General features: G+C 36.4%; 1 protein-coding gene across 2 annotated transcripts in view; it reads right to left on the bottom strand.

The window, feature by feature from the left end:
• XRCC4 (X-ray repair cross complementing 4) overlaps nucleotides 1-27,140 on the bottom strand; it is a 304,423-nt gene that overhangs the window by 2,027 nt on the left and 275,256 nt on the right. Inside the window, exon 8 of one of the 2 annotated variants that reach the window (XM_055563272.1) lies at nucleotides 283-501. The exons of the other annotated variant lie outside the window; for it this stretch is intronic. Coding sequence (XP_055419247.1) covers nucleotides 426-501 — 76 coding nt within the window. The 3' untranslated portion in view covers nucleotides 283-425. Of the gene's footprint in view, nucleotides 1-282; nucleotides 502-27,140 lie in introns of those variants that run through there. 2 annotated transcript variants of the gene reach the window in all.

Raw genomic sequence — 27,140 nt, 5'->3', positions numbered from 1 at the left:
ACTGTAACATGTAATTAAATTTCTGAAAATATATTCTATAGAAGGAGAAAATTATACAGTACAGAACAAAAGCATAATTATTACATGTATAAGTTCTCAATGTCAACTCAAAACACATTACACATTTTTGTCTAGCCCTAAATGTCTTAGAATTACTTTTTCTTCTAGCAAAAGAGAGAGTTGAATTATTTCAGTTAAAAAGTCATACATGGAAAAACCTCTGTAATTTTATTCATAGTCTAGACACTGTACAAGCACAACATAGACAGCCATCAATTTAGTTTAAAAAAAAAAAGCAGCATAGGACAAAGGGATCGCTCTGAAGTGACAAGTTCGAAGGGAACTGATCCCTGTTTCTCCATTTCAGATTTCCATCTCCTTCTAGCCATAAGGAGCCCAGGAAATAGATTTTGACTCTTCTGTTCTTAGTGTCTAGTACATAGTAGGTGCTTAGTGAAAGCTGTTCCATGAATGGAGATCACTGTTCCACAGATTTCATATCTGTGGTAAGTGAAGAGAATAAATTTAGAACTCTCCCACACCCAGATAAAAAGTTTAAACATTTTTATAAGTAACATATGTTTATTGAAAGACTTTATAAAAATTCTGAAAAGCATGAAAAAGAAAATTAAAATGTCCACCATCCTGCTTTGCATTATTTGTGTTTTCATGCTTTTCTTTACAAATACGAGATCATATATATAATTTTGCAGCTTAACGTTTTTACTCTAAAATATATTATCAATATTTCTGCATGTTGAAAAATATAGATCTAATGTTGCTGTTGTTGCTGTTGAGTTGCTCGGTCATGTCTGGCTCTTTGCAACTTCATGGACTGCAGCACATCATATTTCCCTGTCTTTCACCATCTCCTGGAGCTTGCTCAAACTCATGTCCATCGAGTCAGTGATGCCATCCAGCCATCTTGTCCTCTGTCATCTGCTTCTCCTCCTGCTTTCAATCTTTCCCAACATCAGGGTCTTTTCTAATGAGTTACTTTCTCAACAGATGGCCAAAAGATTGGAGCGTCAGCATCAGTCCTTCCAATGAATATTTAGGACTGATTTCCTTTAGGATTGACTTCTTGGATCTCCTTGCAGTCCAACGGACTCTCAAGAGCCTTCTCCAACACCACAGCTCAAAAACATCAATTGTTTGGCTTTCAGACTTCTTTATGGTCTAACTCTCACATCTATACATGAATACTGGAAAAACCATAGCTTTGACTATATGGACCTTTGTTGGCAAAGTAATGTCTCTGCTTTTTAATATGCTGTCTGGGCTTGTCATATCTTTTCTTCTAAGGAACAAGCACCTTTTAATTTCGTGCCTACAATCACCATCTGCAGTGATTTTAGAGACCAAGAAAATAAAGTCTCTCACTGTTTCCATTGTTTCCCCATCTATTTGCCATGAAGTGATGGGACTGGATAGCATGATCTTCGTTTTCTGAATGCTGAGTTTTAAGCCAACTTTTTCACTCTCCTTTTCCATGTTCATCAAGAGGCTCTTGAGTTCTTCTTCACTTTCTGCCATAAGGGTGGTGTCATCTGCATATCTGAAGTTATTGATATTTCTCCCGGCAATCTTAATTCCAACTTGTGCTTCATTCAGCCAGGCAGTCTGCATGATGTACTCTGCATATAAGTTAAATAAGCATGGTGACAATATACAGCCTTGACGTACTCCTTTCCCAATTTGGAACCAGTCCACTGTTCCATGTCCGGTTCTAACTATTCTTGACCTGCATATAGGTTTCTCAGGAGGCAGGTGAGGTGGTCTGGTATCCCCATCCCTTTAAGAATGTTCCACAGTTTGTTGTGATCCACACAGGCAAAAGCTTTGGTGTAGTCAATGAAGCAGAAGTAGATGTTTTTCTGGAACTCTCTTGCTTTTTGATGACCCAATGGATGTTGGCAATTTGATCTCTGGTTCCTCTGCCTTTTCTAAATCCAGCTTGAACATCTGGAAGTTCTTGGTTCACATACTGTTGGAGCCTCACTTGGAGAATTTTGAGCTTTACTTTGCTAGGGCGTGAGATGAGTGCAATTGTGTGGTAGTTTAAACATTCTTTGGCATTGCCTTTCCTTGGGATTGGAATGAAAACTGACCTTTTCCAGTTGTGTGGCCACTGCTGAGTTTTCCATATTTGCTGGCATATTAAGTGCAGCACATTAACAGCATCATCTTTTAAGATTTGAATAGCTCAGCTGGAATTCCATCACCTCCGCTTTACTCACCATTAATTTTAAATTGTTTGTACTAACAATTAATCCACTGATGACTGTTTGGGTTGGTTCTATTTCTTAATGCTCTTATAAATAATACAACAATTAAAATCCTTATACCCATATCTTAGCATATTTATCATATTATTTTTTCATGAACATGCTTATTCCAAGCACTCAAGCTAAGAGGTGAAATCTGAAAGCAAATAACTCAGAGAACCTGTACCTAAAATCTTAATAGAAAGTGAGCTAAACAAGTATTTTTAAAATGGGCGTTCCTCTATTTCTAATTAAATTGCAACCATTAGTTATGACCCACTTTAAGTTCTAAATCTTCCATGAAGACGTCTTTTCTTTTTTTGTTTTTACTTTCCAAATTGAGGTTAGTTTTTATTTTCTCTGATCATTTAAAGTACCTAATGTCTGCATCCAATATTTCAATACATAGTTTTTCATTTAATCAATACTTAAGTATGTACTATGATCAGCTCACTGTGTTAGGGAAATATATCAAATTTGATAAAGGTTATACTTGATGCTGTGAAAGTGCTGCACTCAATATGCCAGCAAATCTGGAAAACTAAGCAGTGGCCACAGGACTGGAAAAGGTCAGTTTTCATTCCAATCCCAAAGAAAGGCAATGCCAAAGAATGCTCAAAGTACTGCACAATTGCACTCATCTCACACCCTAGTAAAGTAATGCTCCAAATTCTCCAAGCCAGGCTTCAGCAATATGTGAACCGTGAACTTCCTGATGTTCAAGCTGGTTTTAGAAAAGGCAGAGGAACCAGAGATCAAATTGCCAACAGCCACTGGATCATGGAAAAAGCAAGAGAATTCCAGAAAAACATCTATTTCTGCTTTATTGACTATGCCAAAGCCTTGGACTGTGTGGATCACAATAAACTGTGGAAAATTCTGAAAGAGATGGGAATACCAGACCACCTGATCTGCCTCTTGAGAAATTTGTATGCAGGTCAGGAAGCAACAGTTAGAACTGAACATGGAACAACAGACTGGTTCCAAATAGGAAAAGGAGTACATCAAGGCTGTATATTGTCACCCTGTTTATTTAACTTATATGCAGAGTACATCATGAGAAACGCTGGACTGGAAGAAGCACAAGCCAATCAAGATTGCCAGAAGAAATCTCAATAACCTCAGATATGCAGATGACACCACCCTTATGGCAGAAAGTGAAGAGGAACTCAAAAGTCTCTTGATGAAAGTGAAAGAGGAGAGTGAAAAGTTGGCTTAAAGCTCAACATTCAGAAAACAAAGATCATGGCATCTGGTCCCATCACTTCATGGGAAATAGATGGGGAAACAGTGGAAACAGTGTCAGACTTTATTGTTCTGGGCTCCAAAATCACTGCAGATGGTGACTGCAGCCATGAAATGAAAAGACGCTTACTCCTTGGAAGGAAAGTTATGACCAACCTAGATAGCATATTCAAAAGCAGAGACATTACTTTGCCAACAAAGGTTCGTCTAGTCAAGGCTATGATTTTTCCTGTGGTCATGTATGGATGTGAGAGTTGGACTGTGAAGTAGGCTGAGCGCTGAAGAATTGATGCTTTTGAACTGTGGTGTTGGAGAAGACTCTTGAGAGTCCCTTGGACTGCAAGGAGATCCAACCAGTGCATTCTGAAGGAGATCAGCCCTGGGATTTCTTTGGAAGGAATGATGCTAAAGCTGAAACTCCAGTACTTTGGATGTGAAGAGTTGACTCACTGAAAAAGACTCTGATGCTGGGAGGGATTGGGGGCAGGAGGAGAAGGGGACCATAGAGGATGAGACGGCTGGATGGCATCACTGACTTGATGGACGTGAGTCTGAGTGAACTCCGGGAGTTGGTGATGGACAGGGAGGCCTGGCGTGCTGCGATTCATGGGGTCGCAAGGAGTCGGACATGACTGAGTGACTGAACTGAACACATAATTTCTGCCCCTCAGGAAGCTTTCAGTTAAACTTTTTACTTTCTCCATTTTTTTTTCAAATATGTTTTTTCATCCTCAACATTTTATAAGTAGCTTTAAGGCAAGGATTGTAATATAATTTGTTCACAAAATTCCTTTAGGAGTGTTATAAACATTACATTAAGACTTAGGATTCAAGTATATTTTTAGTTTTTATGGACAACATGGTTCAACAGGAAGAATTCGGAATCCAAGGTTGGGAGATCTTTATTTATGCTTTATCACATTAAGGTTTTGGCAGGTGATGGCACATTGCTGGATTTCAGTGTCTTATTTTAAGTTGTAGAAGTTAGGGTTAATATAAAAGATCTTGGAGTTCCTTTATTCCCTAAATTCTGAGATAGTTATGTTCAAATAGACTACTCTGAAAAATACAAGCTCTCAACAAATACCTGTGGAATAAATGAAAACTATGAATTAAAAAGGAAAGGTTAATGACAGAATGAGAAATCATCATTGCACAAAGGCTAAAGTATAAGGACTTTTCAAATAAAGTGAATAAATGAAGCTTCTCCAGAACATGACAGCCTTATTAAAAAATGGCTATAGCCTCAGTATGAAGAAGGCAATGGCACCCCACTCCAGTACTCTTGCCTGGAAAATCCCATGGACGGAGGAGCCTGGTAGGCTGCAGTCCATGGGGTCGCTAAGAGTCGGACACGACTGAGCGACTTCACTTTCAATTTTCACTTATTGGAGAAGGAAATGGCAACTCACTCCAGTGCTCTTGCCTGGAGAACCCCAGGGATGGTGGAGCCTGGTGGGCTGCCGTCTATGGGGTTGCACAGAGTTGGACACAACTGAAGCGACTTAGCTGCAGCAGCAGCATAGCTTCAATAATATAGTTTCAGAGTTCTGTTTTATAACTTGATTTCACACTGCATTAAAACACACACAAACACACACACACTAGAGCTTGAATCAAACTGCATTACCACCATCTAATTAATAGTGTAGATCAAAAGTTAGACTGGCACAAGATTTATTCATCCTGGGAAAGCTTCCCTAAAATGTTAGAATGAATAATTGACTTTCTCTGGTAAATTTCTGGGAGTTGGATTATCAACAACTTTTAAAATGATATTTCTAGTTATTGGCTCATTTAATAAAGAAATTTTCTCAGTCAAGTTTAACATTGATATCAGCATGGCTGTAATATCAGTCTTTTCTTATCAAATGAGAACCATTAGTATTGTTTAGAGTAAACTACTTGCATTTTATAACATACTCTGAAAACAATATTTCTGAAAAAATGTCAATGAGCCAGTTTGAGCAGACTGAGAGGTTCATGCTGAGTAGGTAAATGCTTATAATATATAAGCTTATAAATGTAGAGCTCAGGGGAGATTCCTGGACTACATGTACAGAGATAGCAGTCACTTTCATATCACAGGACGCTAAAGACAAATGAGTTGAAGAGACTCCCAGAGATAGTCTACCAGAGACAAAAAGTTTGGTATAGAATCCTGATGTATAATGATGGCATTATGACACTTGAAAAATTATTCTCCTTTGACTATGACAGGAACAATGGTTCTAAAGTCAAAAACCAAAAGTCAATTTGTATGTGGGTTAACTGGAGAAGGAAATGGCAACCCACTTCAGTATTCTTGCTGAGAAATCCCATGGACAGAAGAGCTTGGTGGGCTATAGTCACGGTGTTGCAAAAGAGTCAGACATGACTTACTAACTAAACAAGAAGAACAAACTGTACATGATACACATACAATTCAATTACAGGTGAATTAAACAATTAAATGAGAAAAGGCAAAATTTTAAAGCATTTAGAAGAAAATAAAGGAAAATATGTTTAGGATCTTAGGATAGAGATGTTCTTTTTTTTAAGGCAGAAAGTGAAACCATGAAGATAAAGATAGATAAATTCAATTACATTAGAAGATAATAAGTACATAAGAAATAAGTACAAACATCTTAAGGAGATGGAAGAAATCACAAATTGAGAGGAAATACTACAACATATGCTACTAACAAAGGATTATTATCCAAAGGTACAAACAATTTAAGAAAACCCCAACATAATTTAAAAGCATATGCCAAAGACTACAGAAACTTCCAAGAAGAGGGAACAGTGGGGCCAAATAAGCATATGATAATTATCTGAACTTCATTAGAAACCAAGCAAGTTTCAACCAAGCAAATAAAAAACAGGACAAAGTATTTTACACTACATTAGCAAAAACAAAAATGTCCAACAATAGCAAAGATCACAGAGAACATGAAATGACAAGAATGAATTACTACTGGCTGGAGTGTAAACATTTGAAACCACTTTAGATAACAATTTGGCAATAACTGTCCAGGTATATGAAGATTTATGTACTTATAACCAGGAATTCTGCTTCTAGTTACATACTCTGGCAAATATTTGCATATGTGTGTCAGGAGATAGTAAATGTGCATTGTTTATAATAGTGAAAAACTGAAAACTACCCAAATGTCTCTCTACAGAAAACATAAGCAAGTAAATTATAGAATTTTCACACAATGGCATACACACATGCATGAAGCTCAAACGTGAGATGTTGAGCAAAAAAGCAAGGCACAAAATAATACAATATGGTTCTATCTACTTAAAAGTCAAAAACACACAAAACTGTATAATGTTACTCTTTGAACACTGGTATGCATGTATCTGTGTATACACGTAATCGTTTGGGATCTTATTTGTTCTCTCATTACAAGCTCTCAGATTTCGGAGTCTCGTGATTTTGGCTGTTGTGAAGATGGTGACACAGGAAGGGAAGTTGAGTGCTATGCATAAAGGACTCCCTTTTAGTTATCATGAGTCAGCCTGAAGTGGCCACACGATACCCAAACAGAGACAGATGCTGAGCAGGTAAATGCTTATAATATATAAGCTTATAAATGTAGAGCTCAGGGCAGATTCCTGGACTACATGTACAGAGATAGCAGTCGCTGTCATATCACTGGACGCTAAAGACAAATGAGTTGAAGAGATCTTCAAATGAGTTGAAGAGACTCCCAGAGATAGTCTACCAGAGACAAAAAGTTTGGTATAGAATCCTGTGCATATGTGCGTGCTCAGTCATGTCCGACTCTTTGAGACCCCTCGGACTGTAGCGTGTCAGGCTCCTCTGTCCCTGGGATTTCCCAGGCAAGAATACTGGAGTGGGTTGCCAGTTCCTTCTTCCAGGGGACCTCCCAACCCAGGGATCAAATTCATGTCTCCTGCACTGACACATGGGTTCTTTAGCACTGAGTGAATGTGGAAAGCCTTATAGAATCTCAGGAAATGTGAAAATTGCAGAGGCAGATGGCAAGAGAGATGAATAAAAGACTGAAATAGAATGATTCAAAAGTTATGGGGAGAATTAGGGAAAAGAGTTGTTGCAGAAGCCAAGAACATAGTGTATTTTGTATGCCCACGGCTTGTGCTACTCCCATTTCCCACCCAAAATGCTGGGTTTCTATACAACTTTGACTGCTGAATCTGTAAACACACTTTAGGTAAATTATTTCGCCCACTAAGAATTATCTGGAGTTGAAAAGAATAACCTGGAAGGATGTTGCTATGCTTGTGATTCATTTTAGACAAGAAGAACAGACAATGTTTTCTTTGGGGAGGAAAGATAGTCTTAAACTCTCAGACTGCAGCCATCACACCAAAAATCTAGCAAAATGGCCAATGGTCAATGTCTGCCTGGCCACCAATGTAGAGCATCTGAAGTAGCTCTTTCTCTCGCATTATGATGAAAATTATATCTATATCTATCTATCTATCTATCTATAAACAGAAAGCGAGAGAGAGAGAGCTTTCCTTTACTACCAGCTTGCCTGACACCCACCCATCTCATCTCTGACTCTCCTCTGGGACTGGGTAAAGGTCAGATGTGCAGCAGGGATGAAGATGAGAGATGAGGTAAGGGCAACGCAATGGAGACAAACAGAACTGAGCACTGGCTGGGACATACATTACCTGGCAATAATAAAAGTCAAGTACTTAATGGGTTGTTTTTCAGAATGTAACAAATCAAACCATCATCAAAATGATGACAAAAAACAGGCAAGTCCAAGTATTAGGTACTTGCTACTATCAAATAACTAGGCAGCTATCATACCGGCCTTAAGAGAGTTGCCTTTATGGAACAAACTCAGAGAAACATCTTTTAAATGCAAAAGTTATAAATAATGGGCTTAAAGATTTGACATCACCAAAGTTACCACTGTATTTTCAAGTTAAATATTAGTATTTTAAAAAATATTTGAACCTCAAATAAATGGGAAAATAGCTACACATTTCTAGTTGACCTTATAAAAACCAAAAGTGTCTCCCAAATAAATTAACAGACTGAAGTCATCAGGATTCAGTAAAACAAGTGTTGAACATTGTCTGGAATTCAACAAGCCAAGACAGCATTTCACTGGTCTGAGAAAATGAAAATAAGCTGAAGCTTTGGCAACCAAAATGGCAAATAAAATAAACTGCATTAGCTATTTTCAATTAAATTCCTAAACATTTTTTTCTAATGAATATTCCTTTGCTGTTTATCAAGAACAATATGAAAATAGAAATATGCTTTGAAATGAGTAATTTTGAATAAAACACAGAAAAGAGAATTATGAAGAGTAAACTACCAATGCTAAAATGCACTTGTATGCCTTATAGATACTGGGAAAGAATGATTATATAATTTCTCTGTAAAATATTCATATTATGAGTCCAAAAATAAGATTATCTAGTTCTATCCAACTCAACATCTAAAGTCACAAGACATTAAGATAAATACGTCCATAATCCACAACCATGCCAGAATTTATGCAAGAATTTCATGATAAATTGAAGGATTTTGTCCTTCATACTTTATTTAGATAAATAATATTACTCTGATAATTCATTAGATGAGCAATATTGAAGTCCATACATACTTTAAAAAAATTAATACTTGAAAAATCTTATGTTAAACTTCCTGTATTCCTTACAAGTTTTGAAGTGGTATAGGTGACATTTGCTTCTAGTGATCTGTGCCTATAAAAGTAGAAAATTGTCATATTAATAGAAAATGATTTTCCACAACTTTAGTTTTAAGATAGGCCACTGTTTTTTGCTACTTGGTGTGCTACAAGTGAAGTTTCCCTCACTAGACTAGAAGCTTCTCAAGTAGAATGACTCTGCTTTACACACCCGAGCTCATACATGTTCCAATGAGTTCATGTTTTAATTAACAAACAAATAACCAAATGAGGTAAACAGTATTATCAAGAAGGCTCAGTAAGTTAAGCAACCTGCTCAAAGCCACACAGCCAGTAAACAAGCATGTGAGCAGGCAGGCACGCCAACAATGGGATGAGGACATTCGTCTAGGTTTCCCTTACTCCCAAATCCATTCCCTTCTTGTTACATCTGTGTACGCGAGTCATTAGTTCTTATTTCTATTTCAGAGGAAGGCAGCTTGGTGTTATTCAGTGTGTCTGAAAAAGTACTCTAAATGAAAAAGATTTCACTCTAAAAAAATGAAATCTGTGGTCCAAAATGTTTGGAAAATATTTATTTTTCTCCATTAAGTCCTGTAAGTGTTTCATGTGCATATTATACATTTAAAGCTATTGAAGTTCTTCCATAAACTCGTTTAATTATTAAGTAAAATGAAAGCAAGGTACAGGAGAGTGTATGTAGAAAACTAGAGTGTGTGTGTACACACACACACATATTTATATGTGTTGTGTATGTGCATTTATATATATATATATATATAATATCAGAATATCTCTGGAAGGATTCACAAGAAACTAGAAATGGCTGACTCTGGAGAGAGGAGCTTGAGCTGAAGGATGGATAATTTTTGCTGGATATTCTCTTAAACTATCAAGATTTTAAAAAAGTATTTATACACAGATTATATTTTTAATGTTTTACGAAAAAGAAACGTAGATTGGTTATCCTCAGTTTTACAAATGAATTTGGCAGCCGAAACCTCTTTTTTCACTCTCTCTCAACTACTAATATCCCAAAAAACTAGTGTTTCTGGAACAGCCCCAAAAATGTATTATAGTGGTCCAATGAAAGAAATTAAAAACACAGAAAACACACACACACACACACAGAACTCTACTTCAGGCTACCAAGAGAAGTGGAAAACACATGCGCAGAAAATAATGCCCTGCCACGGAGGTTAGCGACTCCTAACGAACCAGGGACCAGGAGTGATCGTTTTGCCGCAATGTGGAACCAGCTGTTGGTTTCCTGCTGCTGCTGTAACTAATTACCATAACACAGCAGCTTAAAACAACACAAATTCATTATCTTACAGTTCTGGAGGTCAGCAATCTGACCCATGTCTCACTGGGCTAAAATGAAGGTGTTGGCAGAGCTGTGTTCCTCTCTGGAAGCCCCAACGGAGAGTTTTCCAGAGGCTACTCCCTTTCTCCATCCTCAAAGCCAGCAATGGCAGATGGGCACCTTCTCCTAGCATCTCACTCTGACCCTGCTTCCTTGGTTTCATTTCTTCCTCTGACTCTTCTGCCCCTCTCTTTAACAGCCTTTGTGATACACTGGACCTATCTGGTTAATCCAGAATAATTTAGCCACTTTTAGGGTCAGCTAGTTAGTGACTTTAATCTATCTGCAACCTTAATTTTCTTTTATCATGTGCTGTAACATAGTGTCAGTTTCCAGGAGTTAAGAGGTAGACATCTTTTTACTGGGGGTATGGAGGAGGAAGCATTAGTCTAGTCTTAACTTGGTTATGGCTCAAATATTATTCTAATCTATGAGTTTAAACGTTTCAGGATCACTTAGAAGAGAAACAGACCTGAGTAAGTGCAGGACTCCCAAGGCCCAGGGCTAAAAGAAACCTCCAAGCTGACTGGAGGAGGCATCTGCAAGGTCTGTGCATTATGAACTGAAATGCAAAAGAACCCACACTGGGGCTTCTTATCTAGAGATGAACTGAACCGGAATCATTGAGAGAGGCTGGCAGTCACATAATCCATCATCTACTCTATCCACTATTTACTGCGTGCTTACCATGGGTCAGCAGAGAAGGCAATGGCACCCCACTCCAGTACTCTTGCTGGAAAAGCCCATGGGCGGAGGAGCCTGGTAGGCTGCAGTCCATGGGGTTGCGAAGAGTCGGACACGACTGAGCGACTTCACTTTCACTTCTCACTTTCATGCACTGGAGAAGGAAATGGCAACCCACTCCAGTGTTCTTGCCTGGAGAATCCCAGGGACGGGGGAGCCTGGTGGGCTGCCGTCTGTGGGGTCACACAGAGTCGGACACGACTGAAGTGACTTAGCAGCAGTAGCAGTACCATGGGTCAGAGACTGTGAGAGATGCTTGGGATACAAAGGGAACAAACAAATGCTCCAAGGCAGAGGTAACCTTGAGTGCTGAGCTCCCCTGAATCTACACTAACAACAGCCTTTGTCTAGGGGATAACAGCTGTTTCACTGACAGCTCTAATGAGTAAGGTTGTTAAAGAACCACAGACAATGCCACCTTCATGGGTGTATGACTATGCTGTCAGTCACACAAGGCCACAAGCTTAGAGGGGCTTCATCTCTGCTTTCATGTTCTGTTGTCACTATCTTGAAATTCTTAATAATTCTGAACAAAGGGGCTCTGCGTTTTCATTTTGCACTGGGCCTGCAAATTATTATAATCTGTCCAAACCTGGCACTTTCAGTGACCTTTGTACACCAGACTCAAATCAAACCTAACAACTGCTCATATTTATTTGGGGCCAATAAACAATGGGACTTAAAAAACTGGTTATGTACTGCTGTATGGACTCATTCTGTCCTCTTCAGAACCTAGTTTTGATCCTTAATTACCCTAATAACCTCTTTTCTAACACTTAAAAAGCACTTGCTTTTTTTCTTCAGGGAGATCCTTTAATTTTTACACTGGTAGTTTTTTTTTTTTTTTGCCTATAAATAAATAAGAATGAATGCAGTTTCCTGCCAAATAAATACTCTGCTTTGTGAGGTTTCTCCTTCTCCTCCCTTGCCTTCTCTTTCTCTCTTGAAGTTCTGTGGTCTTTTGTTTTACAGTAAGAGAATTTGGTTTCTATTTTAATTAGATTTGCCCATTATTTCTGTACTTGGTAGTGGACTCGATTCTTAGTATTCTCAAGATTACCCACTCTAATTAACTCCTTGGCTCACAAAGCAGCAAACCTGTCATGAGTGCCATCCTGTGCCGTGACCTACCTATCTCCTTCTCTTCTCATCTATTGAGTAGCAGTCTGCCCCAAATCGTTCCTCAATATTTTTCTGGGCTTTTCATGGAATGGGTGACCGAGGATCATGTGGCAGCCAGACGTTTTAAAGGAGACAAACTATCTTGGACAATCATCAACTTCATATAACTTTTAGATAAAATGAGTATCATATAAATGATACAGAAAAAAGAACAAACAAAAAACATTTCTTCACAAAGGATACACATAATGTGGTATTACTGGCAAATGTAGAGGGTCTCTGCTCAAATTCTGGGAGATGTTCTGTCTGTCTTAAGGAAATGTGCCAGAAACTGCAAGAAGGCAGATGGAAGCAATCTACAAAATTCTGAGGATTCTGATTTTGAATTAAAAAGATTAAACTTTACAGTTGACTTTAAAAATACAACCAAAGTGTAAAGTAAAACTATTGTATAGAATGTTTTTAAAACAACTCACTATACATCACAACCGGTGACAAGTCACTGTGAGATAAGGCAGAACAAGCCATGGAGGATTCAGTCTATGTGCTCAGAATGACCTATCTGAATTTTTTGCCCTTAAAGAGTTTATTACATGTATAGTATCACAATTTCAAGAAAAGCTCAAAAGTCACAACTAAACTGCAATCCAGTCCACACAGAAAGCTGTTGACTACAGTTGTGTTTATGTTTATATAACTATCTTTACTAAGTACTATACACTTTCTCACTGTGATATCTTTATGATTACATAAATTACCAATTTTTTTCAAGAATTTTTTTTTTAGTGAACTAATGTTTATTTTGAGGAAGTAGCATAAATGCAACATATGGTTCCAGTAGTGTTTTAACTGGTACAATTTGGTCTTATTTCTTAAAATGTCCCACTGCAATCAGAGTCTCTTTAAAAATGTAAAAATAATCATAATTATTCAAAATTCATAGTGGATGAAGCTTTTACATGGCATTCAGAAGTATCATTAACAAATGTAATGAGATCAGTGTTTTGTAAAAGCATTGGTTTGATTTGCCAAAATGTATGACTGGCTGTTGCATTTAATTATTAAGGCTTGAACAGACATATTCAGTAAATGACTGATTAGCAATTTAAATAACCATTGTTACCTAACTGATCTTATTTTGCTCTTATAAGAAAACTATGTATGTATGTATCTCGGCTTTGATCATCTACAATCTGAACTATATAATTACTGACTTTTCTCCTTGCCTTTTATTGTTTTCTCTTTCACCCATCTTCCAACTGCTATGAATGAACTACCTTCCTACAACACAAGTCTGATTATTACTTTGTACTCCAGCAAGGCTTTAGTTGAAACTCCCTTGGCATAGCAAAAAAAATTATTACAAAATGTCTAGCTTCACGTCTGCCTTTTTGGCTCTAACTAGCCAGTGCACTTCCACAACCAACTTCTTGTCATCCACCAAATGCATCATTCAGTCTTCATTGCCATACTTTTCCATACTGTTCCCTCAGTTTGAGAACTCTTTCTCCTACCTTCTTTACTTGGTAGGCCCATACTCTTCACTAAAAGCCAAGTTCAGCTGTCCTTGCTTCTGGGAAACCTTCCTAGGCAGAGGAATTAATTATCTCCTGTTCTACGGCAGCACATCTTAAGTCAAGTAGGTCTTTGTTCCTATAACCACTGCGGTGTAACAAACCACCCTAAACTTAGTGGTACAAAACAATGATAATTTTATTATGCTCATACTTTCTGTGAATCAGAAATATGGAAAGGGCACAGTGAGGATAGTTTGTTGTTGTGCCATGGTGTCCGGGCCTTAACTGGGGGGTACTGGAAAACTGGGCTGACACAATGGCTGGGAGTTGGAGTCCTCTTAAAGCTCATTCACCCATATCGGGTGCTTGGCTGGGAGCCCTGAAAGACTAGGACTGGTTCCTGGAGACTCTTTAGTGGCCTGGCTTCCTTGTAGCCTGGCAGCCTAGGATAGTCAGGCTTCTTCCATGAAAGTTTAGGGCTGTAAGCATGAGGTGTCACTGCTGACTTCTTGTTCAGTTGCTCAGTCATGTCCAACTCTTTGCGACCCCACGGACTGCAGCACGCCAGGCTTCCTGTTCTTCACTATTTCTTGGAGTTGGCTTAAACTCATGTCCATTGAGTCAATGATGCCATCCAACCATCTAATCCTCTGTTGCTCCTTTTCTTCCTGCCCTCAATCTTTCCCAGCATCAGGATCTTTTCCAGTGAGTTGGCTCTTTGCATGAAAGTATCAGAGTTTCAGCTTCAGCATCAGTCCTTCCAATGAGTATTCAGGGTTGGTTTCCTTTAGGATTGAGTGGTTTGATCTCCTTGCTGTCCAAGGGATTCTCAAGAGTCTTCTCTAGCACCGCAGTTTGAAAGCGTCAATTCTTTGGTGTTCAACCTTCTTTATGGTCCAGCTCTCACATCCATACATGACTACTAGAAAAACCATAGCTTTGACTATGTGGACTTTTGTCAGCAAAGTGATGTCTCTGGTTTTTATCCTCTGATAAAGCAAAAGCATCACTTCTTCTGCATTCTACTGTTTACAAACACATCAAAAGCCCATCTAGATTTAAAGGGAAGAGACATAGAAACCACTTTTCAAAGGAAGGAATAGCAACCACAGACTTTAATTCTGCACATCTTTGGTCACTTATGTTGCAAGCAATTGGAGAACAAGGACTATGATTTAGAATCACTGTTTCTTTCAAAACTTGGCATAATTCCTAAAAGAACAAACTGTGTGTGTTGAAATAGACTAAGAAATGTCTTGTTGAGGGTGTTTGCCTTTTTTCTCTTAGAGTTGAGCATGAAAAAAGCTTTAGCTAGTTTCATACACAATTTGCACAGAATAAAAACCATTCCAGATCAGAAGGGCAACTCTAGATTTTTAGAAATGCAATCACATAAAACTTATACTTAAGGAAGGAAATTTTAATTTCTTACAGCTTTTGCTGACCACTAGTTAGCTCACTTTCCATTATGAAATAACTTACTTTTTTTTTCAAGTAGTTTTGGATGTTTACAAATTTATATGCTTACGAGTTCACACAAATACCACTAAGTTTAGTTATACTCCACTTCACTGGAATGTTTGGGAAGGGAGATCTATGGTTAAATGAATGGTGTTTCAATCCTCATGGCTAAAACCCTCACTAGCAAATGCTGGTCAACTTCTAAGTAAACACACACTCAAAAGACTCTAGTTAGTTGGATTTTCTATTAAGTTTCATTAAACTGTTGTTCTTGTTATTATTATTACTTAAGCTTTAGGACTGTTGATTAATAAACTTCTGCTATCTGCTTACTGAGAAACAACAAGGAAAAATAAGACGCAATTACACTTTCATTCCTACTGCAAGTAAAAGTCAGAAGTGAAATAACATCTTCAGCTCCATGCATCCTTTATTCTGAGAAGAAATGTGACTCCTGTTAGCAACAGGGAATTAGCACCCACAATCTCACCATCAATGACCAATGAAGAAGAGGGGTCAGATTTCAAAAATCAGAAACCATAAACAGCAATTAAAATGTTACACCAAGAAATTCTAACACTTGTTTGGAATTAGGAAAAGCTGTCATCCATAAATTCACATGTGGCCCCAAAAGACAACCATGAAAATCGAACAGGCTATAGACATGCAAGGAAAATAGTCAGTGAGATTCTACAGCCTGATCATAATGTCCCTTAAAATATATATATAACCCCCAAAGTTCTCCCAAAATGTTAGTGGGCCTCTATGGATGGAGAAACAGAGAAACTTTCAAAATTTTCTTTTATTTATTTATTTTTTCTTTATTTTTTTTTTCACTTTACAATATTGTATTGGTTTTGCCATATATCAACATGCATCCGCCATGGGTGTACACGTGTTCCCCATTCTGAACCCCTCTGATTCTTTTTTTTTTTTTGGCTCTCTGTAAAAACAGGCCCCTTTATCAAACTGAAAAAGAATAAAGATGTTTGGCATTTCCTAATCTATTACTGAACATTTTTCTATTAATGTAACTAAGAAATTTGAAAGCAACTGGAAGGAGCACTAAAAATTCCATTTATAAGAATCTTAAATTTCCAGAAGGCAGGAACCATGGTTGTCGTTGTGTAGTTTAACCACACACAGGAGATTAATGATTTAGGAAAGAATTGTTCTTAACAAAGTGTTTTTGAACAAACTAAGGATATTTTTTAGAAATGTTATAAATAATAGATTTTTCTCAGATCACAAAGACTAGTTAGCCTACAATATAAACAAACTATTAGAAAATATTAAGGAGAACTAGCAGTCAACATAATTATAATAACCTGTTTTTCATACATTCCTTACTTCAATTAATATTTTATCAGTGTAAGGCACTATGCTAGCCTATGAGATGAACAAATAAAACATAATCTCAGAATTTGAAAATCTCACAGTCCAGCTGAGCAAAAATGTATTTCAGTCATTAAATATAATACGCTGTGATCAAGTATGTACAAAGTATTGATTTATAAGGTTAAAAAACATTTTAAGTTCAAAATTTAGATGTCAGGAACACATCTGTGTTTATATAAGGCTTACTTGTACTTGCAGTTGTACACATAAAAATTAACATGTTACACATAAAATGCTTTTTGATGTTTACTACATGGTGATTTCCCGTAACTCCTGAAGAGATAGTTGACTGTTAAGATCAAAAATAAGGTTTATTCATAACAGTAATAACTGCTTTCTTTCTTCAAGCAACTTTTCCCATAAAGAAAATGGAATTGACTGCTATATCAGAGCACTGAATATTTAAGGGAAACATTTGTTTATATTCATGAGAGTTTCATTAAAATAATAGTAGACAATATCCAGACAAATCCAATCCAAATATCCAACATTTAGGTGGGATGAGGTTAAAAGGTTATTTCCACATCTGAATTTCCCTGCTAGGTCCAAAATTACAGTATTGCATTTTCAGGATAGAAGGGAATAGAGTAACATTTAGGTTTCATTCAAAGTTATGAGTCTAGCAACTTCCCTGGTGGTCCAGTGGCTAAGACGTCATATTCTCAACAGAGGGGGCCCAGGTCTGATCCCTGGTCAGGGAACCAGATCCCACATACTACAACTAAAAACCCCACATGCTGTGACCAAGACCTGGTACAGTCAAATAAATAAATACCTAAATAAATAAACATTAAAACAAAGTTATGAATATAAATTTTCTATATTATTTTCTCTCCTTATTTTGGGTGTTGAATCATAATAAAAAAAAAATATTCCCTAGGGTGAAATAGTTACTTCTTAAAATAAACATTTGGTAAAAAGAAATAATGAATTTTCCTAAGTCTTCTTATGAAAACTTGAGCTTCAAATACAGAAATTTTAAAATTCTATAACATCCTAGTGGATGCAAGCAACAAAAACTATTTGAGGTTTTTATAAAGTAATATATATGCATATTACAAAGAATTTTAAAAATTAATTAAAATAGAGTAAAATAAAGATTATCCCAGGTGGTGCTAGTGGTAAAGAAGCAATCTGCCAATGCAGGAGATGTAAGAGAGGAGGGTTCAATCCCTGGGTGGAGAAGATCCACTGGAGGAGGGCATGGCAACCTACTCCAGTATGCTTGCCTGGAGAATCCCAGGGACAGAGGAGTCTGGTGGGCTCCATGTAGTCCACGGTGATCACAAAGAGCTGGACACGACTGAGCCACTAAGCACAAGTACAAATCTGACCTATTACAGAGGATAATTGCTTTGTGTTTGCTAGCTGATGTATGCGCCAAATCCTTTTTTCTTAAACATGAAATAAATGGCTATTATTAACTTGGAGATAAGGTAAAGGTTCTTTTTTCCACAGAATTCAGGAAGAGTCAGAGTGGACAAGGCATCTGAGCCTTGTGTGCACAGGACAAATAAAAGGACAAAAACAAAACAAAGGTGATTTACTCATTGAGAAGTTTCTTATTCGCTGAAATACTCATATTTTAATTCAAGGATACATAATTATGCTCCGATGTCACTCTGCCACACATGAAATTGAAGAGAATAATTTAGGAGGTAAAAAGATGACTTGATAAGAAGAGAATCTTGACCTTTTTCGGTGCAAATAAGAATCCCAACTAGAAATTTTAGATGTTCCAAGAACAACAGTTAACAGTTGTTAAATGTTCTCCTTATGCCAAGTACTGTGTTAAAATCCTTATTCGTGTAATTGTCACCACAACCCTATGTCCTATATGGTTTCTGTTTTCCAGACGAGAAACCAAACCTTAGATGTTTGAGCAACTCACCCAAGTTCTCACTATTCATAAATGGCCAATGTGGGACTCGGACCCAGGCCTGCTGGCCTTCTCCATGCTCTTAACCAGTGCCTCTTTCCCTTTTTCTCTTTGCCTCAAATGTTTTTTTCCTTCATTATTACATGCTTACACTCTACTAACCCTTGAGTCCTCAGCTAAAATCCTACACCTTCATGAAACTTGCTTTGTCTCTTTGTCTTGTCACTTTGTCTCTCTGAAAATCTCATATCACACATCATTATAAAATTATCCTAATATAAAGTAAAGTAGTTCTGCTCAAAAAAAGATAGCTTTATGTGTTACCTAGCTAATTATAATGTGTGAAATTGAAAGCTGGGCCATTTACAGCAAATATTTCTTAAAGTGCACAAAGGTGTTTACAGTCAGATTATAAACTCTAATTTTCCCTAAACTCATTAACATCACCATCTTAATGGACATATACTTAACAAACATTTGAAGGTGAATTATGCTTTACTGGATATTGTCTGCATAATATTAAATTGACATGGTCACTGCCCTCTTTGAGCTTACAATCTAAAACAGATGTCATGGTATAAACAAGCATAGAAAGAGATAAAGGTGCCTACATACATCTGTTCAACAACTGAAATACAATGCATGAAATATTTATATTATGTTCCAGTCACAGTGCAAGTTGGGTGTGTGTGTGTCTGTCTGTGTGTGTCTGTATGTGCGTGCAGAAGATTGAAATGTTCACATTCAGGGTTGAGGTAAGGATTTTTCGAATGCAGGTTTTGTCTGTATAAGAAAGAAGGCAATGGCTCACATCTGGGCAACTGGGACTTTACTACAAGAATACAGATGTCAATCACCACAGAATAACCACTGTACACATGTGAACCAGATGCTTCCATGTAAAATAACCCAGGGTGTTTCACAGATGAATCACTGAAAACGTAATTACACATCAGTCCTAGTTTATTGGTAACAGGTCCACTTATGTGGAAGCCATATGGTACTATCCATCCTGAAGTAGTGGAAAATACAAAAATGGGTACTTTTAGATGTTAAAATATAAACTCTTCTTCTGCTGCTTTGCTGTATTATCCTTGTGGCGACGTAAGTGATGATTACATGTGTTCAATCAAATGTCTTTGGGACAAATGTCTATTGCCGCATTTTACTAGTAAAGATTGCGCCAATAAAGTTTACATTATACCCTCTCCATTTCAAAGGAATTAACTTCAACAGAAAATAAAATGTTTAGTGACCACACGACTCTTCTATATCTAATTAATGACTGTTAGGGTAAATATTCATTTACAGTACCTCAGAATGTGAGCTCAGTATTAAACTACTACAAAGGTTTTCTTTTGCATGTAGTTTAAATATTGATTCAATATATATGCATTCATTGCAGTTAAACAAAACCCATGGAAAAGCTGTCAGGAATCATCTAAGTTCTGCAGCATTGATTCTCTGAGCTCCAAGGGTCACTAGTCTGTGTTTCATAAAGCTGTCTACCCATTTACATAATCGATCGCTTGTGTTCTGCATGTGTCAGGGCACTGACTAGAGATGGTCCTCTTTAGTTAAAGCAAAGCCTTTCAAGAGTTTAGTTTTATTCTTCAAAGAGGCTTTTTAAAACAAATAAAATCAGCATGCCAATGTCTACTTCTATGGAAAACTTTGGTTAGGAAACGATATACCAGGAGGGCACACAGCATCAAAGGCAGAAGTATTGTATCCACTCATCCCTGCTGTATTCTAAGGCTGAGGTAGAAACAGTTGGAAGTATTCTCAAATAACCTGGGCCCTTGGGACAAAATACTGAGCAGTATTTTAATGCTCTAGCCCAGGTGTTTTTTTTATTTTTTTCTGTTTATTGTTTAACTACATAGTCAAAAATGCCTTGGTATATTGATTTGCTATGTCTTCCCCTTTCCATAAAAGGGAAAATTCAAATCTGTTACCTCAAATTACCCGGTGTTTTCAATAATGTAAAAAAACTTTTATGCAATGTTTGATACATACTATATAAACACATATAAGATAAAATCATCATAATAAATCAAACTAATACATTACTACCACTTAATTTAAAAATATAAAATCACCAATATGGGTAAATCCAACATGCTTCTTCGCAACCTTCTCCCCTTGTCTTCCTGCAGAGGCATAACCTTAGCCTATTATTGTGTGTTAATCATTACTGTGCCTTAAAAGGAGAGTTTTATAACATATGTCATTGTCGTCACTCAGTTGGGTCCGATTCTTTGCGACCCCATGGACTGCAGCACTCTAGGCTTCCCTGTCCATCGCCAACTCCCAGACCTTGCTCAAACTCATGTCCATTGCGTTGGTGATGCCATCCAACCATCTCATCCTCTGTCATCCCTTCTCCTCCTGCCTTCAATCCTTCCTAGCATCAAGGTCGTTTCCAATGAGTCAAATAGAATTTCTCATAGGTAATATGCCTAGGATCTAAATTCGTAGGTCATGCTGTATGTGAATGCTTTAACCTTTTTACAGAACAATCCAGACTGTTTTTCAAAATGTTTGACCTAATTTTCATTCCCATTAGCAGTGTTTAAAAGTTCCTGTTGATCAGGGGAATTCCCTGGCAGTCCAGAGGTTACGATTCAGCACTTTTACTACTAGGACCTGGGTTCAGTCCCTGGTTGAAGAACTAAGTTCCAGCAAGCCACAAGGCATAGTAAAAAAAAAAAAAATCAACTCCTCTCCAAAACTTGATACTATCAGAACTTTAAATTTCTGCTAAAATGATGTTAAATGTATCTCTACAGAGATATATTAAAATAATCTTACTTTTTAGGTTGAAAGAAAAAGGAATTTCTTTTTTTGAAAGAAATTTGAAATATCAAATTGAAAATTTATTTGAAAATAAATTGCCAATGTAAATGTCCCTGCTATCTCACTACTTTAGTGAGTCTTTGACGAGCATGAATGTCATTATAAACATCCTCCTACTTAATCACAATACACCATCAAAATTGGAAAATTAACACTGACATATTACTGCCATCTAATCCTCAGCCTCCATTCAAGTTCCAATAGTCCGCAAAAGATCCTAACAAAAGGGTTCAGTTCAAAATCACACATAACTTCAGTAGTCACATCTCTTTAGTATCCTTTCTCACTTCCTCAGTCATTTCTTGAGGTACTTTTGACAATTAAGGGCCAGTTATATTGTAGAATGACTTTTTCTTGTGGTTTGATTAAAGTTACGGACCTTTGGCAGGACAATGGCAGAAGTGCTGCTGTGCTCTTTTTATTGCAACTGCTCACGTGGTGTATGATTCTAATTTGTACCATTACTGATGCCGTTCACCTTGATCACAAGTTGGTGTCTGCCATGCTTCTCTACTATAAAGTTTCTTGTTCCCTCTTTGTCATTAATGTGTTTTATGAAGAAATAATGAAGGTGACCATCTTTTCACATTTGAAAGTTATTTGTGTATATCTTCTCTGAAATGTCTGCTTAAGTCTTTGGCCCATTTTTCCATTGCTGCCTGCCTTTTACTTTATTGATTTAGTAAGAGAAAACAAATTTTATTTCAATTATATAGGTTGCAAATATTTCATCTTTGTACCTAGTTTTTTATTTTCAAACAATATAATACTGAATTGAAGTAGTGATCATAGGAAGATTAATCTGAAAAAAAAAAAAAAGCTTCTATTTCTCATGAGGTTTTGTTATGTACATAAGGAAATTCCTATAAAACCTTATTTTCAAGAAAATGTAGTTTGAGTGGTGAGTTTCATTAAATTTCTATGCGCCAGATGAGTTGATCATATATTTTTTCTTTTTATCTGTTAATATGGTATATTCTGATTATTCCTTCCTGAAATAAAACCAACTTTTTTATCATACATTTTTCATGCTTAAATTATGCATGGTTAGATTTAGTTTTCTGATACTATTCAGGATTTTTCTTTCCCACCTATGTTCAGGAATCATATTGGTCTGTAATTTTGTCAAGCTGTTACTTTTTTTTTTTTGGTAACTGAGGTTATGCTAGCTTTACAGAATTAGTTGGGAGTATTCTCCTATTTACTTTGCCAGAAAAGTTTGATAATATTAGAATGATTTATTCCTTGAAAAAGCTGAGGACTTTGCTCCAGAGAGGATCTGTGTTTGTTTCCACTGAGGCAGGGGCACTACCCCAGGGTGCTCAGGGCCTAGTGCAGTCTTTCAGTGGCTGCATTCAATCAGCACTTTGATCTCAGGGCAGCCCTATTTTTCAGTTTGTTTACTGTTCATAGCAAGGTGCCTGCTTTGCTTTCAGCTTGTTGTTTCAGTCTTGAAGATCCTTACAACTTTAATCTCATTTTTTTGTGTGCACTAGAAAAAATATGTGTATTTGTTATTCATGCATTTTACATTTAGAGGAAGGGTCTTTCAGAATGTCTACTTTGCCATAATGTCAGAGAAAGATTCAGGGGTTTAAAAATAAGTAACGCCTTGTCATGGAAGAGGTATCTAGTTTAGAGTCAGATGAAGCTGGATTAAAACCTTGGATCTGTCACTTTCATTATCATGTGATTCTGAGGAAGTCTGAACTTTTCCGAGTCTGTCTCTCTTCAAATTGGGGATACTAACTCCTATGTTATATGACTGTTCAAAAGTACATAATAAAATATAACTGATACTTACTGAACACTAAGAGCCATACACACTTATAAGTACTTACAGGTATTAATTCATTTAAACTTTACAACAGCCTTATGAAGCGGTATTATTATCATCACCTTTGCATATCTGTGTAAAATTAAACAGTGTTAGGAAATTTGTCCAAGGCCATAAAACCAGTAAGTGGAGGAGATAGGATGCAAAACTACAGTCTGACTCCATTGTTATAAAAACACTCATAATTTGCAGCATTAAATCAATTGAAATAATGTAAAAAGTTTGCAATAGTACCTAGCACATAAAAAGTACTTTAAAATAATAGCCAAATATTTATAATAACAATAACTAATAATAGAAGAATTTATAAAGTGAATAGATAAACACACAAACCCACACATGGAGTACTACTCATTAGAAGCAATGAAATACTGACACAGAGCCAGAGGGAAGATCTCAAGGGCATCATGCTACCTGAAAGAAGACAGACTCAAAAACAGCTACATGCATGATTTTATATGGCATTCCAGAAAAAGCAAAACTACTGGGAATTAGTGTTTCCAGGGCTGGGTGTGGGAAGACAGTATTGACTACAAACAGGTGTGAAGAAACTTTGCCGGCTGATGGAAATATTTCCGAGGTTGATTGTATGTTTGTCAAAATTCATAGCATTATACAACTAAGACTCATAAATTTTACTTTATGGTAATTTTACCTCAACAAGCAAAACAAATGAAAAACAGGTAGCAATTTTTCCTCTAAAAGAGCATTTTCAAGCTATATTCATGATAAGAGTTTCATTTCTGATTAACATACAGAGCTGTTATTATTTTAAAAATCTACTGATTAAAAAATACAGTGTATTGTTAATTGTGAACTATGTATTCATGGAACAGGAATAACTGTTCTTTCCAATCCTCTGGAAATGGAGGAAAGCAATTAAGGAAGGGGCTTGTTAGTTTCAAACTGTCAAGGGATGTTTAATACGCTTCTTAAGATTTTCTATTTCTTTCTGTACTTTAAGAAATAGATTATGAAATGCTTTCTGGCAAGAATTACTTGCTATAAGACCAAACAAAATGTACAGTAACTACTAAAAACTCATGTTATGCAATGACAAAATTACATTTGTCAAAGCAAAACTTCAGGAAATAAGCCATATTGCAGTTTACAATGGAAGAGCGGAAAACATGATATTAGTAGAAAACACAGATTCAAAGTGGATTTTCCCATAAAAAATATTAAAGTGAAATGGCTCAAACCTGGTTAGAAGGATTACTTAATTTATTTCAATTATACTTAAAAAATTAGAGACAGGTTCTATCATGAATAAATAAAATGAAATCTGGAGGAAAACTGCCTATTAGTAATAAGTGAATCTGGCTGAAAGCAAGTAAAGTCACAGTTTCTAAAAGTACAATAAGCTGAACTATGTGATAGCTTTGATTATAAGGCAGAAACATTTCCAGCTTCACTGCAAAAATGGAATATTGACTTTGGAATTAGGTCATAGTAGGGAGTAGAATAGGAAACATCTACATGCCAAGAAAGACCATTCTGTTCCACATTGTTCTAGGAAGCAATTTCATTAAAAGTCACTTGAAGGCTCCTCATTTTATCTGTGAAAGTGGCAAAAAGCGGGGAGAGATCTCACTGTAGTTGATTACTCAGGACCCAAGTTAATCTTGTGAGCTCCCCAAAATTCTATTTTCAAATGATTTTTAGCCTGTTTTACAAAGTGAGCTTGTTTTTAAATTTAAATGGTGATCAATAGGTATATTACCTTGAGTCAATCAAAATCTTTTTCCATCTAAGGTGACCATCTACTGTCAAACAGGTCCTAACCTTATATAGTCTTATGACTTATTACTAGAGCATACTGTATTCTTCCTAGAATAATAAAAACTGTATTTTCCTTTTCCAGTTGCACAAAAAAACTGTAGGGATAGCAAAAGCCAAACCCATCATGTGTGCTTTAAAAAAAAGTATTAATGCAAGCATTTTATTGTTTCTCTTTTATATCTGTAAGGTTGCGGCAAGGATACGGCCTGTTCAGTTCAGTTCAGTCGCTCAGTTGTGTCCGCCTCTTTGCGACCCCATGAATCACAGCACGCCAGGCCTCCCTGTCCATCACCATCTCCCAGAGTTCACTCAAACTTACGTCCATCGAGTTGGTGATGCCATCCAGCCATCTCATTCTCTGTCATCCCCTTTTCCTCCTGCCCCCAATCCCTCCCAGCATCAGAGTCTTTTCCAATGAGTCAACTCTTTGCATGAAGTCTGTTAACTGTTCTAAATTACACAGTATCCAAGAATAATTGCAACTTTTGTAAAATTCATATTGGTATATTGGCTCATCTCAGTCTAGTTTCCCTATTATTGTCAAATGGTGGAAAGCTGAAATAATTCATTGTCTAGAAACTAGCAGACCAAATAATTTTGGAATGAGCGGCTTCAAGACTTAGGCAGATGTAGATAGAAATCAGAGAGATAGAGACAGTATACGACTATATTTTTTAACAGAGTAGCTGATGGACACAACTTATGAAAAAATCCTTGAAACTTAATGGAAAGGTATATATCTCTGTAAACAGATGATACTACCAATATACATGAAACACTTGGGTATCACACTACAAAACTAAGGGATAAGTATATTTTTTGGATAATCATAGAAATCTTTAGTTTTGCAGTAAGATGAGAAGTAAATATTGCAAAATATTTAAAACAAATTTAATATCAGTATATGTATTGTTTCTATAGGTTATCATACCATTATACTATTATCTTAGTATCTAGTGATAGCTAATCCAGTTTCTTGGCTCTGGGAAAAGAACTAAAATCAACAACTGTCTTTCTACTTTCACTTTTCTTGTCACCCCTGGATAATCTAATCATCCTTTGTATTATAATTATTTATCTTTCCCTTTTTCTCAGTCAAACCACTGACACCTAATGCATGTTGTAGAAAATATGCACTTGATGCATAACTTCTCTTTGTTACCATTGTCTCTACTACTTAATTCGACTTTGAAAACAGAGTTCAAAATTCATCTAGATTCTATCCAGTTTGCAAAATTTCTAAGAGTCCCCAGCACAGTATCAGGTGTTTTGTTTTAGTCATCCTCACTACTTCTATTGTTTAATTTTTGACAAAAGAATACACAGAAATGACCTGTCTCTACTTTTTACTTGGCTGAAAATTTTCAGGCAAAATTCTTTCTAATCCAAATAAAATGAAAGAATACAAGAGAAATATTTTATTAAAATTATTGTCTTATTTTTACTATGATTTGAGTAGCTGGTGACTATTTGTATAACTAGAATAAATGATCTCTCTTCCTCCAAGTGATGAAACTACAACACTGTTGAGATGACTTTAATCAAAATTTCTATGTAATAACCACTCTAAAACATAGCAATGACAGGAAATAATCATTATTCTTTATTTTTGTAACAGTGGATTATTCCTTTATTTGTAGTGTATATGATAATACTCTTTCTGAATGCTTCATATAGCCTTAAACTCTTCTTTGATAAATATGATGACTAGTTAAAATATTAAAAATAAATGAAAATTACTTTAGGGCTTAGTATTTCCTGAAATAAACTATGCATTTTAAAATATAGTTTTGTATTATAAAACTTACCGCACTTTTTTTTGTTTCGACATTTTTGCACTCCCTTCCTTGCTTGGAAAACTCTTGCAGCCTCAGCTCGGATCTTCTAAGTAGCTTTATAGAATTTGATCTGCTAGATTTAGTGCCCCACGCCTGTCTCCCACTTCCTTTCCCGCACAACTCCCAGAGAGCTCCCACTTCACAAAGATCATTAGTTGTGTTTGTCTGTTTTACTAA

The sequence above is a fragment of the Bubalus kerabau genome, chromosome 1 (assembly GCF_029407905.1).
Source record: "Bubalus kerabau isolate K-KA32 ecotype Philippines breed swamp buffalo chromosome 1, PCC_UOA_SB_1v2, whole genome shotgun sequence".
In the NCBI taxonomy this organism is placed as follows: Eukaryota; Metazoa; Chordata; class Mammalia; order Artiodactyla; family Bovidae; genus Bubalus; species Bubalus kerabau.
Note: the sequence above shows the minus strand (reverse complement) of the source record. Positions and strands in the feature narration are given on the sequence as shown.